Source organism: Argopecten irradians, chromosome 1, assembly GCF_041381155.1.
Source record: "Argopecten irradians isolate NY chromosome 1, Ai_NY, whole genome shotgun sequence".
Classification (NCBI taxonomy): Eukaryota; Metazoa; Mollusca; class Bivalvia; order Pectinida; family Pectinidae; genus Argopecten; species Argopecten irradians.
This window is the reverse complement of record NC_091134.1, coordinates 47,448,994-47,466,573: the sequence shown is the minus strand read 5'-3', so window position 1 is coordinate 47,466,573 and position 17,580 is coordinate 47,448,994. Positions and strand designations below refer to the sequence as shown.

The 17,580-nt window shown below is 36.1% G+C and overlaps 1 protein-coding gene across 1 annotated transcript in view; it reads left to right on the top strand.

The window, feature by feature from the left end:
• Positions 1–17,580, top strand: part of LOC138329339 (RING finger protein 17-like) — a 78,570-nt gene that overhangs the window by 10,280 nt on the left and 50,710 nt on the right. Inside the window, 8 exon segments of the mRNA XM_069276298.1 lie at positions 2,025–2,105; positions 3,688–3,788; positions 4,063–4,129; positions 4,731–4,779; positions 14,780–14,829; positions 14,831–14,913; positions 15,224–15,295; positions 17,442–17,575. Coding sequence (XP_069132399.1) covers positions 2,025–2,105; positions 3,688–3,788; positions 4,063–4,129; positions 4,731–4,779; positions 14,780–14,829; positions 14,831–14,913; positions 15,224–15,295; positions 17,442–17,575 — 637 coding nt within the window.

Below are 17,580 nucleotides of genomic sequence, written 5' to 3'. Positions count from 1 at the left end.
GGGTGGGGCCCCAAAAGGGCAAATTTTCTTAATTTTAGCTTTAAAATCCTACCTACTCCTCCTTCATCCTTAGGTTGATTTCATCCATGTTTGGTGTGAAACTTCATTAGGGAACGACAATCATATTTTATATAAATGAACCTGGTCAGAGGGGCAGGGCCCCAAAAGGGCAAATTTTCTTAATTTTAGCTTTAAAATCCTACTCCTCCTTCATCCTTGGATGGATTTCATCCATATTTGGTGAGAAACATCATTGGGGAAGGACAATCATATTTTATATAAATGAGCCTGGTCCAACCCCTAGGGGCTGAGGGGTGGGGCCCCAAAAGGGCAAATTTTCTTAATTTTAGCTTTAAAATCCTACTCCTCCTTCATCCTTGGATGAATTTCATCCATATTTCGTGTGTGAAACATTGGGAAGGACAAGAATATTTTATATAAATGACCTTGCTCAGACCCCTAGGGGCTGAGGGGTAGGGCCCAAAAGGGCAAATTTTCTTTAATTTAGCTTTAAAATCCTACTCCTCCTCCTTCATCCTTGGATGGATTTCATCCATATTTGGTGAGAAACATTATTTGGGAAGGACAATCATATTTCTTATAAATGAGCCTGGTCCAACCCCTAGGGGCTGAGGGGTGGGGCCCCAAAAGGGCAAATTTTCTTAATTTTAGCTTTAAAATCCTACTCCTCCTTCATCTTGGATGAATTTCATCCATATTTCGTGTGTAACATTGGGGAAGGACAAGAATATTTTATATAAATGACCTTGCTCAGACCCCCTAGGGGCTGAGGGGTAGGGCCCCAAAAGGGCAAATTTTCTTTAATTTAGCTTTAAAATCCTACTCCTCCTTCATCCTTTGATGGATTTCATCTATATTTGGTTTTAAACATCATTTGGGAAGGACAATCATATTTTATATAAATGAGCCTGGTCCGACCCTAAGGGGCTGAGGGGTGGGGCCCCAAATGGGGAAATTTTCTTAAATTTAGCTTTAAAGTCCTACTCCTCCTTCATCCTTGGATGAATTACATCTATATTTGGTGTGAAACATTATTGGGGAAGGACAATATTATATTATATAAATGAGCCTGGTCCGACCTCTAGTGGCTGAGGGTGGAGTCCCAAAAGGGCTAATTTTAGCTGGCCCACTTACTGTTTTTTTTTTCAGGTTTCAGTTTTCTGATCTCAATGAAAAATTGGTCTATAGGGGTTTTAATTGATGCCGAACAACATGCAAACATTTTTATAAAGATTTTGGTATTCCAAGATGGCTGCTGGCCCTCTTCCTGTTTTAAGGTTTCAGTCTCCGATCTCAATGTAAATTGGTCTATACGGGTTTTAATTGATGCCGAACAACATGCAAACATTTTCGTAAAGATTTTGGTATTCCAAGATGGCCGCTGGTCCACTTCCTGTTTTCCGCGTTCAGTCTCTGATCTCAATGAAAATTGCTCTATAGGGGTTTTAATTGATTCAGAAGGGGGAACTTTAAGTGAGGACAATCATATTTTTATAAAGGACCGAGCAAAGACCAATGGGATAGCACGATGGAGGTCTAAAAATTGGAGCTTTGCTGAAATTTGCTTTAAAATCTGACTCCTCCTTATTCTTTTTTTTCAATGTGAACAATATATCGGTCACTTGCCATTTGTTCAAGACTCCTAGTTCAGAAACTTAAAAGCCACATAGGTAAATTTTTCTATTAAGACTCAAAAGCAGCCTTTATTTTAAGGTATTTTGATGGTTTCATCAACTTCACACAAAACATTTAATATGTAGACTGATTTGAATATATACTTTAATAACTTGCAGTTTCACTTTATTCTGTCTGAATTTGATATAATCAAGGTGGAGTTATATTTGATAACTGGAGAAAAGGATAATTAAAATTCTATTGATAATATTTCTGGCCATGATACTCAGTCATATTTAGACTTAGATATGTTTTAAAATTTTATTATTGAAACAAAATTGAACAATCACGTTTTACACGTTGGGAGAAAAATGTTATTTTCATTTCAGAACAAAGCAATATTTGCCGACATGGAACCAGCACTTCACACAGGAACTAAAGTATTAAAGAAACTTCGCAAGGCAGAACACGTAAGTGTGTAACAAATCTTAAATATTTGGGGATTGAATAATTTCTTGAGGAGTAGCATTTCTTTTGTCAAAATATTTAAGTTTTAAAATTTGTTTATAGGTTTTGCTTTAACAGAAAAACTGCTGAATATCTTTGGGATGTCTATTTCAGTAGCATTATACTATCAGGAAAAGACATACAGTCAAACCTGTCTGTAACGACCACTGAAGGGGAGACAGAAAAACGGTCACTATAGACAGGTTGCCTTTATAGACAGGTTAGGTTTTTCGTGCCAACCAACGAGCCAGTAAATAAAACAGAATTGTATTAATACAAAACAGACCTGCTACTGGATTATATATTTATTGCCGTGCATTATTTAAGAAATAATTGTGTCAATATATTTCCGTGATTTGTGTTCGTTTTACAATGTATTTTAATGCAATCGGAAATTTCGATCATAACAAAATCAACTCGTTTTGATACATAGTAGATTTTTTCAGCTATGAACATAATAATTACCTAATTACTGACTTCACATGGCCTGGAATTATCTGTGAACGATTATTTTCAGACAATATATGCGTGTAATATTTTTTTACAACACATTCTCGCTGGCCGCATGTCGTATGTAATGTTGCCGTGTAACCAGTTTTGACGGATTAATCTCGGAACATGAAAGATCGATTTGGAGGCGTTTTCTCACAATATACAGTCTCAAAACTATTAAAATCACAATGCAGGTACACATATTAACTTTCAGTAACATTTCTACCAAGAAATGGGACCGTATTTTATTTATAAACACGTCGAGAATATACCCCGGGTCACAACGGGCGATAATCCACTGACTCTAATCGTAAAGAAGAAGAACGTAAATTTATTGGCCTAATTTGAAATAGCTTAAGTACAGGCCATTTCTTAGTAATAAAACAATGCTAAATATCGACAATGAATAACGGAACACATTAAATAAATCGGCATGTTTTATTTTGCCTACCATATCATCCGAGTTGTGGCTTCAAAATCACGCTTTACAAGTGATCTTTTCGTGCACATGGCGTTCGCGACCAAACATAATTTCAGTCTTTGATAGGCATAAACGGTCGTTAAAACTTCCATCCTTAAATTGGCAACCATATTTGTACCTCAAATGTTACGACCGCTAGGTTATAAACCAAACAGTACTGTATAAACAATTCATAGCTTGGGCTTCAGTAATGGCTGCCATTTGCTTACAAAGGGAGTTAATTACCGGAAGTAGGTCGAAGGGACGCTACTCACACACACACACACTGTACTCTGTACTCAAAAAGTCGATCTCAGCGACCGGTCGTTATACAACTTTTACGGGGCTAAAACGACCGGTCGTTAGCCACATTAGACAGGTGGTCGTTATGCAGAGTGCCATTATATAGTAAAAACGCATGGGGAGTCTAAAAACCGGTCGTTATAGACAGGCGGTCGTTATTATACAGGCGGTCGTTAGAGCAGGTTTGACTGTATGTCAGACAAAATTTGATGTAGCCTTGCTTCCGTTGTATTATATGATTAAGATGTATATAAAGACTTATAGATGTAAATCTTTACATTGTATTACAGATGATGGGAACATTGGTGCCAGACATGAAGTTGGAGACAAACAGTGTAATAGAGGAAATAAGAGGTCACTTCCAATTCCTACATGGCATGCTTCAAGCAAGGTGAAAATTAAAGGGCAGTTTGTTGTCGTTAAATTTCTAGAGTGTATTTAATTTTCAAAAGAACTAATCTAAAAAGCTTTTTCACACATGGATAAGTAAACAACTATGGTGACTTTAATTGACTACATTTTCCCATGACCATGTACTGGATCTAAGATTATTTTCATGAAACTTTAAAAAAACACCACTGGATAACTTCTATGTAAACGATACTAAAAAGTTAAGGTTACCATGATAACTGAATGATACAAATTATAATTATCTTATATTTCAGAGAAAAACAATTAATAGATGATGTGTTTACCGTCTATAAAACCGGTATAGAGCCGTTGGCGACACTGGTAAGTGTAACTAGCCAACCATGATTTGACGACGTTCAAACTTGCTGCTTGATATTTGCTATATACAAAAGAAATCTTTGGCTTATATCAAGCTTGTTCCAAAAAGTGTAGTATAAGCCTTATGGCTTCCATATAAACCATCTGTATTTAGCATTCATTGTCAGATTGGCTATTTAAATTGCTTCTTGCCGGTATGTCTATTAATTCATGAACAATTTTTTCATTGCAATTTCTTAGAAGATAATATCATGATCCTATGTCAAATTTCATATAAAAATGATTTTTAGTGCCTAGTTGTATTAGTGCCATTTTGAAACTTTCAGAAATCATAGACATTGTAGCCAACAGATGGCTATTGTAAGACTCAATTAATTGATGTTTGAAGCTTCTGTTTCTGAAGACATATCTATAGGATTTGTAGATTCTCTTGGTTCTCTAGTTATGTCACATTTTGGATTCAATTTGATAACTCAACGGTGAGAACCAATATCTGTCTTTGATCTATATTGCTGTCATCTCGTGTAATAGTAACAATTAATGAAATTTGCTGAATAACCTTAAAAATGGTAATGATTTATATGCTTTACATGGTTGTTTACAGAAAGAAAAGATTTATGATGACATACGAAAGTTAGAAATGTCCATAAAAGGTGAGTAGCTGCAGTCTGTGATACCAGTCTGAGAGAAATTTTGAGTGATGGATAATGTCAAGGTGGTTTGTCAATTTTGTATTTTATTTCAGATAAGTTTGAGATTTGGGAATGCCGGTTTTGATATAAGTGTCTTTGTTTTTGGATTTGCGGAAATCACCGAGATGATTTGAAAATGAAATTGAATTCAGGATATATTTAAAAAAAGAATCTACGATGAAGTTGATATTTTTAGCCCACCATCATCAGATGGTGGGCTATTCAAATCGCTTTTTGTCCGTGGTCCGTGTCAGTCCGTCCTTCCATCCTCCGTCCTTCCGTCCGTTAACATTTCTTGTTACCGCTATTTCTCAGAAAGGGCTGAAGGGATCTTTCTCAAATTTCATATGTAGGTTCCCCTAGGGCCCTAGTTGTGCATATTGCATTTTAGGACCGATCGGATAACAAGATGGCCGCCAGGCCGCCATCTTGGATTTTGATAGTTAAAGTTTGTTACCGCTATTTCTCGGAAAGTACTGAAGGGATCTCTCTCAAATTTCACATGTAGGTTCCCCTAGGGCCCTAGTTGTGCATATTGCATTTTGGGACGGATCGGTTAACAAGATGGCCGCCAGGCCGCCATCTTGGATTTTGGTAGGTAAAGTTTGTTACCGCTATTTATCAGAAAGTACTGAAGGGATCTATCTCAAATTTCACATGTAGGTTTCCCTAGGGCCCTAGTTGTGCATATTGCATTTTGGGACCGAACGGTCAACAAGATGGCCGCCAGGCCGCCATCTTGGATTTTGATATTTAAAGATTGTTACCGCTATTTCTCAGAAAGTACTGAAGGGATCTCTCTCAAATTTCACATGTAGGTTTCCCTAGGGCCCTAGTTGTGCATATTGCATTTTGGGACGGATCGGTCAACAAGATGGCCGCAAGGCCGCCATCTTGGATTTTGATAGGTAAAGTTTGTTACCGCTATTTCTCAGAAAGTACTGAAGGGATCTCTCTCAAATTTCACATGTAGGTTTCCCTAGGGCCCTAATTGTGCATATTGCATTTTGGGACGGATCGGTCAACAAGATGGCCGCAAGGCCGCCATCTTGGATTTTGATAGGTAAAGTTTGTTACCGCTATTTCTCAGAAAGTACTGAAGGGATATGTCTCAAATTTCATGTGCAGGTTCCCTTAGGTCCCTAGTTATGCATGTCACATTTTGGGACCGATCGGTCAACAAGATGGCCGACAGGCCACCATTTTGAATTTTGATAATTGAAGTTTGTTAACGCTTAGAAAGTACTGAAGTGATCGGTCTCAAATTTTATATGTAGGTTCTCCTAGGACCTGCATATTGCATTTTGGGACCGATCGGTCAACAAGATGGCCAACTGCAGGTAGCCATCTTGGATTTTGATAATTGAAGTTTGTTAGTGTTATATATCTCAGAAAGTACTGAAAAGATCTTTCTCAAATTTCATATGTAGTAAAAGTTTGAAAGCAGAGAAAAGATCCCTCTTTCTATTGTCAGACGTAGATCATTCTTTGGTGGGCGCCAAGATCCCTCTGGGATCTCTTGTTGTTTTGTTTTCAAAGGAGGTGTTTGCATGGCCGCCCACGATCGATTTTTAATGTTTTGGTGCAAATACATCACTCGGCACATAATACATATCGGAACAGTACTTATTCCATGAATAGATTAATCTTGCGAATACAGCGCCACCTTTTTATAAGTTTTACGTCCGATTCCTACTTGTGCGCCTTTAATGTATCATATTAAGGCATACAAAAGCCAAAGATAAATTATTTTGGTGTAATAACATAGCATTTTGTATTATCTTTTTAACGATATACAATGCTTCATCATATCTGTTGGGGTTTTCTTGCAATTTCCTGTTTTGCTCTTATTTTTTCTTGAAAATAGAGCAATTTCATTTCATTAGTTTTTAATTAATTCCTTAGATAACAATGACAAACCCCGAGTACCCTAAAATTTTAGCAATCAAAAATATCTTCATATATCATTTATTGAAGCATGAAAATATTGTGTCAATGAATCACTGGATATGCCGACTTTTTAGCACTTTTTTACGTCTACCCCCTTTATTTCTTACCCAATATCAAAGTACTGAGAGTACTGAAACTTAAAAATGTAAAACGAAAACTGTCCTTCTCTCGGCTCTATCATGAATATTACTTGAGTAAAACGTATCCCATGTAAGTTGGTGTACCAAAGTTCGGTCGAACTGACATGTATTGACCTTTGACCTAGTTTTGCGTATATATCATATAGGACTATTCACAAAATGTTAATTTTAGGGTCATATATTTGACTAGACAATCAAGCAAAATAAGGTCAATATCACATATATTTTCTGGACAATAAACCGCACCTGTGTATAAGCCGCAGAGGCCTTTTTTACGATTTTTTCAGGTTTTGTACACGTATAAGACGCACCGTAATATAAGCCGCACCCAAAAGTTAGGCCCATGCACCCACGTAACCATCTGTGTTTCATGTTTCTGATACGATCGATCTCTATTGAAGTACGGTAATGCTTATCGATGTTTATAATCACGAAAACTGTCTGTAAACTTATACTGTAAATATATAACAAATAAAAACTCACTATGGTGTAAATATCTTTAGCAAAATGGACTTGGTCATGTTTCTGTTCGTTGTTTATTCTGCCATTACGTAAGCCTACTTGTGTGTAAACAAACATGGCGGCCGTACGAATCCACGCTTACTCTCTCTCATATTTCAGCATGCCGGTTAAAATACTTTCTTCAGTATGGATATGATTTTATTTTATCTCTATTTTGATATATTTCGCGTATTTATTATATTGATGTGTAAAGGATTACTATATTATCAAGGCTTGCATCATTAACCTGAAACTGACTTCGTTTAGAGTGTTCTCGGTCAATTTGCCATCCCATGATGCAATTCACCGAAGCCTTATTTTTGTAAACTTCCGGATATTATTTCGTGGTGTTTGCCGCTACAGAGATCAATTAAATGATTTTAATATGACTGTGCGGTGTTTTACACTCGGTATAATGTTCTAAATTACATGTGATTTACGTGTATAAACTTGATTGCTGATTATTTCATTAAAATCACGGCGACAGGATTCTTGGAAATTCCCCTATTGACCGACATATGTGAACTGAAACACGTGTGCAAGTTTATGCTTACTCTCTCTCATATTTCAGTACGCCAATAAAATACTTTCTTCGGTAACGTTATGCATAGGAATGGATTATATATCTTTTTTGATATATTTTATGTATTAAACATATCTTTGTGAAAAGAGTTACTGTAACAATCGACTTTGTTTAGAGTGTTCTTCCACTGTTTGTAAACTAGGTATACCATGATGCAATTCACCGAAGCCTTATTTTTGTAAACTTCCGGATTATGACCTCGTGGTGTTTGCCGCTACAGAGATCGATAAAATGGTGTTTTATAGACTATTTGATGCTTATATCATTGATATAATGTTCTATATAACATGCAAAACACACGAATAAACTTGATTGCTGATTATTTCATTGAAATCACAGCGACAGGATTCCGAGAAATACACATGTTGACCGAGTGTAACATGTGTGTAAGTTAGCAATAGCAGTCATTCAGAAGATCGTTTTCTTGCTGTCCGCGGACATTTCTTGCACACACATAATATCTAAATAATATATTTAACTTATTGATTGATATTTGATGATTTTGACGTTTTAATTATTATTTTCTTGGTAACAATCCTGCAGCAAATTGATAGCGAAATCAGTCCGCCATTTTGTTGTGACTGTAAACAACCACGCTTCAGTCGGCCGATTTTCCGTGAATTAAACAATTTTACGATTGATCATGTATCTGGTACGTTATTATTTTTATCTTTATTATATTTTCATCACATATTATATCGTTTAAACACTTTTACAGTGATTTTTTCGATGTATAACTTTACTAAACCGCCATTGTGTTGTGACTGACAACCACGCTTCAGTCGGCCGATTTGCCATGAATTAAACAATTTTACGAATGAACATGCATCTGATACGTAATTATTTTCATCTTTAATATATTTTCATTGCATATTTTATCTTTTAAACACTTTTTACAGTGATTTGGTCGATGTATAACTTAACAAAACTGGCGAGTAAAACTAAAGATTTTCACATGTGAATCACGACGTAATCATGCAAAAACATGGTCAGATTTTTGTTTTCGTCCACGGATAAGCCGCACTGATGTATAAGCCGCACTACCGATTTTCAGGTAAAAAAGTAGCGGCTTATACTCCGGAAAATATGGTATATTTCCTACAACACCACTTGTCAGAAGTATTTCCTATTTTTGTCGTCATAGGTTTATTTACAAATTGATAAGCAAATGCATCATTAAGCAAAACATATACCGGTGTAATTTATATGTTGACCTTAGATATTTCTCAAAAGAATATACTGTTGTTTTGATATGTCATAAACATGTCATGGATAACTAGGATTTCATTCTTAAGCCAAACACCTCATGTCTGACTATTATTCACACAATAAAACATGGTCAAACTATATACAGTATTGAAAAAAAACTTGGGGGCAACACATTGGATATTGCACGCTAGGAGCTCTTCAATAGAAGTACTTGGTTTCTGATATATTTTTTTTTTTAAATGTTACCATGAAAGCAGTCAAGTAAACAAATTATGTGGAGTAGTACAGACACACTCCTTTTAATAGGACGTTAATTAATCAAACAAACAAACAAACAAACTATCTGAGTTCTTTAGGCATTTCACCTATTGAAAATCTGTTTTAAGATTTTCATACATTAGACCTGTCTGAAGCTCTTTATTCCAGCATACTGCAAGGTGTCTTAGTTATTGTCAAGAAGTCGTTTATGTTTGCCAATTTGGACCCTGTGATCTTGAATTAACGTTAAGGTCATTCATTTGACAAACAGCTTTGTAGCCCTTTATTCAAGAATACGTTAGGTCTAACATCATGTTTCGATGCCTTTCAGTTATTGAGAAGAAGTCGTTTGAATGAAAAGTGTATGCACGACGGACGGCGCACCAAGTACGATCACTATGTCACCCTGACCTATCGGGCAAGATGATTTAAGAACATTTGCCCTTCATCCCAACATGCTACATGTACAATACCAGGTCTCTAGTCCTCTTAATTATTCACAGGAACTCGTTTAAAGATTTTAGTCTATTTGACCCATGTAACCATAATGTAGGTCAAGGTCATTCATTTGAACAAACTTGGTAGTCCTTCATGCTAGCATTCTACAGTCCCAATATCAGATTCCAATGCCTCTTAGTTATTCACAATGAGTCGTTTAAAAGTTTTTAGCCTATTTGACCCTTGTAACCTTAAATGAACTTGGTAGCCTTTCATGCCAGCAATACTACAGGCCTTATCAGGTATCCAGGCATCTTAGTTTATTCGCAAGAAATCGTTTAAATAATTAGCTTTTTTGACTTCTGTGACGTTGAATGAAGGTCAAGCTAATTCATTTCCACAAACTTGGTAGTCCTTCCAGCTTTCTACATGCCTAATATCAGTTTCTTTGGGCCTTTCGGATATTGAGAAGAAGTCGTTTGGATGACAAGTTTACGAAGGACGAAATGCGAACCGCGCACGACAATGGATGAAGCATGGTGACTATAGGTCATCCTTACCCTTCGGGTTAGATGACCTCATGACATTAAAATGAGCTAATGGGCGTTAGAATTGTACTCACTTTCCTTATTGCATGATCTTATAAGGCGACCAAATTCAGAATCGTATCTTAGCATCTCTTCTTCCTAACTTACTTTATACTTCCTAACGTCACCCTTGACACCTCCTCACGTTATGTCTTCGATTGTGAGGTGGCCCATATCAGCCGACATGGCAACTGCTTTACTAAAACTGTAGTTGTACACACATTTGTGGTGATTGTCATGGCAACTGCTTTAGTAAAAAGCACTTGCCAACGTGTTTTGTCATTTTACTAGTTTGGCAACTGCTTTACTATAGTAAGTGTTTTGTCATCCTTACGCGTGGCCCCATATCAGCCGTATTGGCGAGTGTCTGGCTTTTGAGACAATTAACATTCCACGCTGATATCTAACCGAGTTTGACGCTGTACACGTGTACTGATTAAATGACCTTTGAAACCAAAACGATATTTTACGACACTTTTCTTGGTAGAATCATTTGTAGGTAACGCAATCTGTGGCTAATGTTGACGTTTGAATGAAAATAGGCTTTCAGTGAAGTAACTCAATATATTATAAAATTTCATACTCATGTTTATTCATCTTTAATAATATTAGGTATTATGTAAAACTTTGGGTTTTCCTTAGGTAGGGGCATATAATGAGAGATTTGGGTGAGTTGAATGCCTGCATTAAATAAGCTTCCCTCCTAGACTGGCAACCAGACCCTAGTGTATTGGGGAAAAAGTCACTGAAATTTGGCTCGATTTTTTTTGTCCCACTAAGTAATACATGTCTGATAAAGTTTCAAACTAAGGAGAGATAATCTAGCTATTATTTAATTGTTCCTATCCTAGGGCTGTAACCTCTCCCCATCCGGCTCTCAAAAATTAGTTTACCGTACAATAACTTGTTACCACCTATGGCTATGTTATTTGTATATAACTTTAATCACCTTTGTCTTGTGTCGTAAAGTATCGTTTTGGTTTCAAAGGTCATTTAATCAGCACACCTGTACGGCATCAAACTCGGCTTGATATCGGCATGGAATGTTAATTGTCTCAAAAGCCAGACACTCGCCAATACGGCTGATATGGGCCACGCGTAAGGATGACAAAACAGTTACTCTAGTAAAGCAGTTGCCAAACGAGTAAAATGACAAAACTCGTTGGCAAGTGCTTTTTACTAAAGCAGTTGCCATGACAATCACCACAAATGTGTGTACAACTACAGTTTAGTAAAGCAGTTGCCACGTCGGCTGATATGGGCCATCGTATGAGGTAGGCTCTGGGCTCTGTCTCCTTGCCGAGACACACCCTGCTTAGCGTTCAGCATTAAGCGAGTAGGATGACTGGTTCGCCTGTTGTCAGTATAATGTGACTGGTTGGGATGTGTTGCTTGGTGTCTTCGGCGGCATGTTTCAGTGATATAGCACTATGAAAAGGACAAGAGTTCCACTATAGAAGAAGACACAACATGAATATAACGCAGTCTCCCATATCACATACCAGGCACTTCATACACGCGAGACACTGCATACATGGATGCCGTCCTTACATGACCCTGGCTGTTAATAGGACGTTGATTTAATCAAACAAACATTAAAAAACGATTTTATAGAGTCAAGAATGCAGGAATCGGTCTACCGCGCGAAAGCAAAACTGGTTGATTCGCTGATTTTTACTGACGTATTACTACAGCTATAGTCATTTAAGGACGGCATCCGGTGTATGTCATTTGATATATTCTACGGTGTTGCCCCACCAAAGGACAGAACCAAGAGATTTTTTTCCCGCAGGAATTAATTAAGATAACAATAGTATTTTTTTAAAATAATAAATATCAACATTGACCGACATATTATGATTTAAACTTACAGTCAAACTCGATATGATTCGAACTTCTATGAATCGAATTTCTCGCGCTGTACTTCGAACTTTATGTCTGGTCCCAAATTTCTTCACTATATAAACATTACTAACTAACCCTTGTATGAATCGAAGTATTTATATGAATCGAAAGTTCTCGATGTACGAACTTTTTTTCATGGACCATTTATTATAGAATTCATAGGTAACTGACACTCGATGATTCGAATAAAAATTTTACTGTACCAGAAAACAGGTGTTTTGTTCGCCGGTACCACAGCCCCTCCCCGCCGCGGCAATGCTGTCACACACTTAGCTGTCTCGCGATGGCCCTTCGCCGGACAATAGGGATTATGACAGCTTGTGTTGCTAGCTTGATATCATCAAGATAATTAATATCACTAATCAGGCCGATACCCGTGCTTTGTTTTTACAAGCTGCGTTATTAAATCATTAGTATGGCAAAGATAAGTCGTTTTTGATGTTCGCCGCCGCCATTGGTAGCGGTTTGTAGAATTCACGGAACGGTAAATAGCGAGCCACATTATCAGTAACTCATACTCAAAACTGTTACATTGCACAACTTTGGCATAAATACTTGAGCAAATCGATCATTCTGAATCGAAGTATTTAATAGGTGTTGTAGCGCTTTCGGTTCCTCCTTTTTAGTTTCGTTTTTAAAATGTGTTTTCGTTTTTATATTCATTCCGTAATATTAAACCATCGCTTAAATAGTCACCAAACGAACACTTGTACATGGGTTAGGCCTAGTACATGTAAGTCTTGTTTATAATACACGTATGCATTGCTAACGATAGCAATACATGTGATTAATTGCATATTTCGTTTTTATTTTGTTTTGCTTGTGGTACGATGATTATAAAGTTTACGGAACGGAGACGACATGTACGCAACTACCACAGTTGGTCATGGTAAAAACAACCATCGGTCTAATATCAACCACGAATAATTCGAAGTCTCGATGTATCGAAGTTTTTCTGACGGTCCCTTGAACTTCGATACATCGAGGTTTGACTGTAATTGAAATGCGTATTACGGTCTCCTTTTGTTCTAAGAAGTTAGACGAAAATCTCTAGCAAAATGAAGCTGCTAGAAAGCAATGGCCATTGAAGGATGCACTTTCATGAAGGATGTTGGATGAGAAAAAGTTTATACTTATGTAATCAGTACCTGGTAAACTTTTTGTAAGTATTATTTTTCGCGATACTTATAGGCTACTAAAGGTAAACTGAGACATAGAGCCTCGTCTGATGTCTGATTGACGCCAGCAAAAAAGGTACCAAATTTTGTCGCCTTTTATGATCATGCAATTGGTATAGCAGGTGCAATTCTAAACGCCCTTTCATGAGACGATGGCAACATTGATTGTTCCCTTTAACCGTGGGCAAAGGACACATACTGTCGTATTTGATCTTTTATTACCTTAATGTTTATACAGTTTCTGGAATACAACATGTCATTGTGTATATGTTAAATCACAACTGTCAGTATTATGTGTCCCACTCTTTCAAAACGTATAAGTAGACATTTCCGAAAAATATTATAAACATGAGTTTAAAAAGATAATTTCAAGGTTGGTGGAAATACATACCTCATCATCACGTTCTACTCTTACAGTAAAGTCGATAATATATGACAGTGTACTCTCAGTACTTTGATATTATGGAAAAAAACAGGGGGTAGGGGAAATTAATCTAAAAAAACGTGGCATATCCAGTGATTCATCAACTTGAGCTGTTTATGGTGAAACGATGATACTCTGAATATAATTTTAAACATCAAAATTTTAGGGTACTCGAGTAGTGCCTTACTTATTCTGTTGCTCAAACGAAAAATAAAAAAACTTCACAAAAGGTCGTATTTTCTGTCATATTTTGATATTTACGTTCGATTTGTGATAGAATGATATTGGATACAACCAAGTGTGATATGTCGTTTATAAGGCATTTTTTATAGGGTATTATCTATCACAGAAACGAAAACTCGATTTTAATTGTTTTTACTTTGAATTATGCCAGGTAAAAGGCCCAATAGGCTTTAATATTAACCAGTCGTGTATTGGTAAGAAGGGGTCGCTGTAAAAGTTCATAATTATATAGTCCAATCAGGTTTTAAGTATTATAGAACATATGTTGCTAATTAATTGCAAAAACCTAATTTAAATTACAAAATCAAAAAAATTTGATCGTGGCGGGAATTTCACCTATAAGCAAGCACCATCCTTTATTTATTTTATCTGCAGTTGCACAGATGAAAAACTTATTTTTCTCTATTATTCTTCCAATAAAAGAAAGAACAGCTTGATAAAAAAAACAAAAAGATAACTTATAAGTTTCATTTTCCAAAGTAACATTATATATTTGCCAATGTCCTGTTATTATAAAAATGTGTGGTGTTCCTATGTGTTTACAGCTGCCCAGAGAATACTGAATAACAATAATGAAGTGATACTCAACGCCAAACGACATCCTGTCTCAGTTACATGCTGCCAAGGACCTTCCCTGTATTGTACATAAAAAGAAGGAGCAACCTACCGACAAAATCAGGTAATATTTTGTTATATAAACACATTTTTATCAGACAGAAATCAGATGAAATCATCTTAAAAAATAATTGTTAGAGGTGGCTTCGACATTAATGATAATTTCTTGCTTTTTTAATCGTGAAAATATTAAAGACAAAAGAAGAAATCATTCTTGGATGTTATTGGACGAAGAAAAGATGGATCACATGACGAAAATTTAAATTCTATTTTCCTACGTTTTTATGTTACAGTAGGTAACTTGTCTTAACACAATTTTGTTCCATTATACAAATGACTGGAATTCTCCTGATTCTGTTTTTATTTTTCTTCAGATTTGAACCAGGATTGTCACTTCCAACTGCCATTGCTGGCTATGGTGGTATAGATGGCTCGGTGCCCATAATGTAAGTCCTTCCACTCAGGGTTTTTGCCAGCTATTTTGGGAAAAGGACCCTGAGCAAAAATTGGGAAAATATTATTGGTGTTTTTAAAAAAATGGGAAATTATCATCATCATTTTAATTTAAGTCTGACTCAAAATATTCATTAACTATTGAGTCAGTGTTCAGTAATAAAAAAATGATGAATTTATCATTTTAATTATTTTTGATGCTGTATGTAATTTATATTGCATGTTAAAGATATTCCACTGCTGAGAAACAGTATTTTTTCCCTATCAAAAAAAAAAAAGAGCAGATGAACTAGTATTTTTTGTACAGTTACAAAAGTTGCTTTCTGTACACCATTACCGCCATTAAAAAGTTTGAGCTTCTTCTTTTATTTTAAGATAAAAATATGAAAATAATTAATTGCATTCCAAAAAATATCTTTGGCACTATGTCATATCGACTGAAGTACTGATAGTGCATGCACCAAAAGCAAAATAAATTATTTTCTATATTATTTTTTGTGATAATTAGACATATCCATACACGATAAAACACAAATTATAGTTCAAATGATGAGTATTGTTTATGCTCTGTCGACGATGTCCAGAGCGTTCAAAATAAAATACTTGGAACGTACAAATGTAACTGATCAATGCAGAGATTATGGCAAAAATGCAAGTACATGAGGCCTATGTAAATTGTCAAAGACATTTGAAAACGAAATTATACTACATGTATACACAAAACCACAATATATGGATTCAAAACTAAATTTTATTTACAACTAAATACTTAACAAATTGAATAGGCAGACGAAAACATCTGGGCTCATTCCTACTGTCACTTACACACTGAAAGGGGGCCACGTGCCAAAAATACCAACTGACAGGACCCAAGATATTGTGCCTGAGGTGTTGATAATTGGTGATTGCCATTTATAATCCTATTTTTATGTCTGGTTGATGTTTTGAGTCCGTACCCCAGTTAGTTTAGCTGCGCTCTCGGCCAGCCGACTCACCTGTGATGGCCGCCATTTTTCGGGTGCGTTTGATTGCAAAGTCCAAAAAGTTGTGGGACTTCGCCACTGAAATCGGGACGCTTCCGCGAACGTAAAACTATTAAGAAATGATGTTTCCCAAGTGAAATGGGCTTGTACAGGACATTAGATATTAATAAACCGTTACCTGTAGGTATATTGAGACATCATTTGCGGTTTTAACTTAATGCTATGATTGTGGGAAAATAGTGACTGAATTTGGGATAATACAGTGCTATTTTTCAATTGGGAATGGGTCCGTTATACCGGACCCTATAAAGGCCTGGCAAAAAACCCTGCAACTCCCATTATATATATATTGCATGATTTCATTATATGATCATGCATATTGCAATCATAACTTGAGATAGCTTGTTCAGAATCTTCCCAGTTATGAAAAACAAAAACGTAATTAGCGACACCAGACGCCTTTGGACATGGTGAAATAAAAAAAAAATATCCTATTGCAATTGTCCCCTTTTTTCCATCGTCGTGCCGTCGTTCAGTAACATAACCTTGTGAGACTTGATAACTTGCTTAAAAATAAACCTATCAAATTGAACTTTTGTATGTAGACGTGGTATTAAGACTAACATTGTAAAGAACTCGGACTAAGAATGAAAATCAGACGTGATTAGACCGTCATTTTACGGAGTTATTGCCCTTTGCACTATAAATAAAAAATTGAACATTGTGAACGCGGATAACTTTAGTTAATAAGAACCAGTTCTTAAAGAAACATTTAAGTTAGACTAACATAGGATATATTTTGGACCAAGTTTCGATAATTGAGCTTGATGAAACAGTAATATCTCAGACGGAGTTATTGCCCATTGAAATAAGCTTGTTATTTGGAAAAGATCCTCAACTTGACTTTATGGAGTTATTGCCCATTGCAATAATAATAATTGAATCGTGTGAACACGATAATGTGAGTTAATATACACCAATCTTAATGAAAATTTGTATGTAGACTTATTAGATCAATGTTCCTATTTCATGAACAAAAGACATAAGTTGGCTAGTAAATCACATAATTAATTTTTATCAAATGTTAATGTTCAGGTGACCATTAAGGCCCACGGACCTCTTGTTTGAATTATCACCATTATTTCTTATTTTACAGGGCAGAATGGCACACAATCAGTGAGATGCCCGAGGAGTTGATGGTAGATGATTGTGAAACTTCTGAATCAATCACTCCTGCAGAGTCACTTGCCTCAATCTCAGATGCAGCAACTTCTGACATGAATGCTGATGGTATG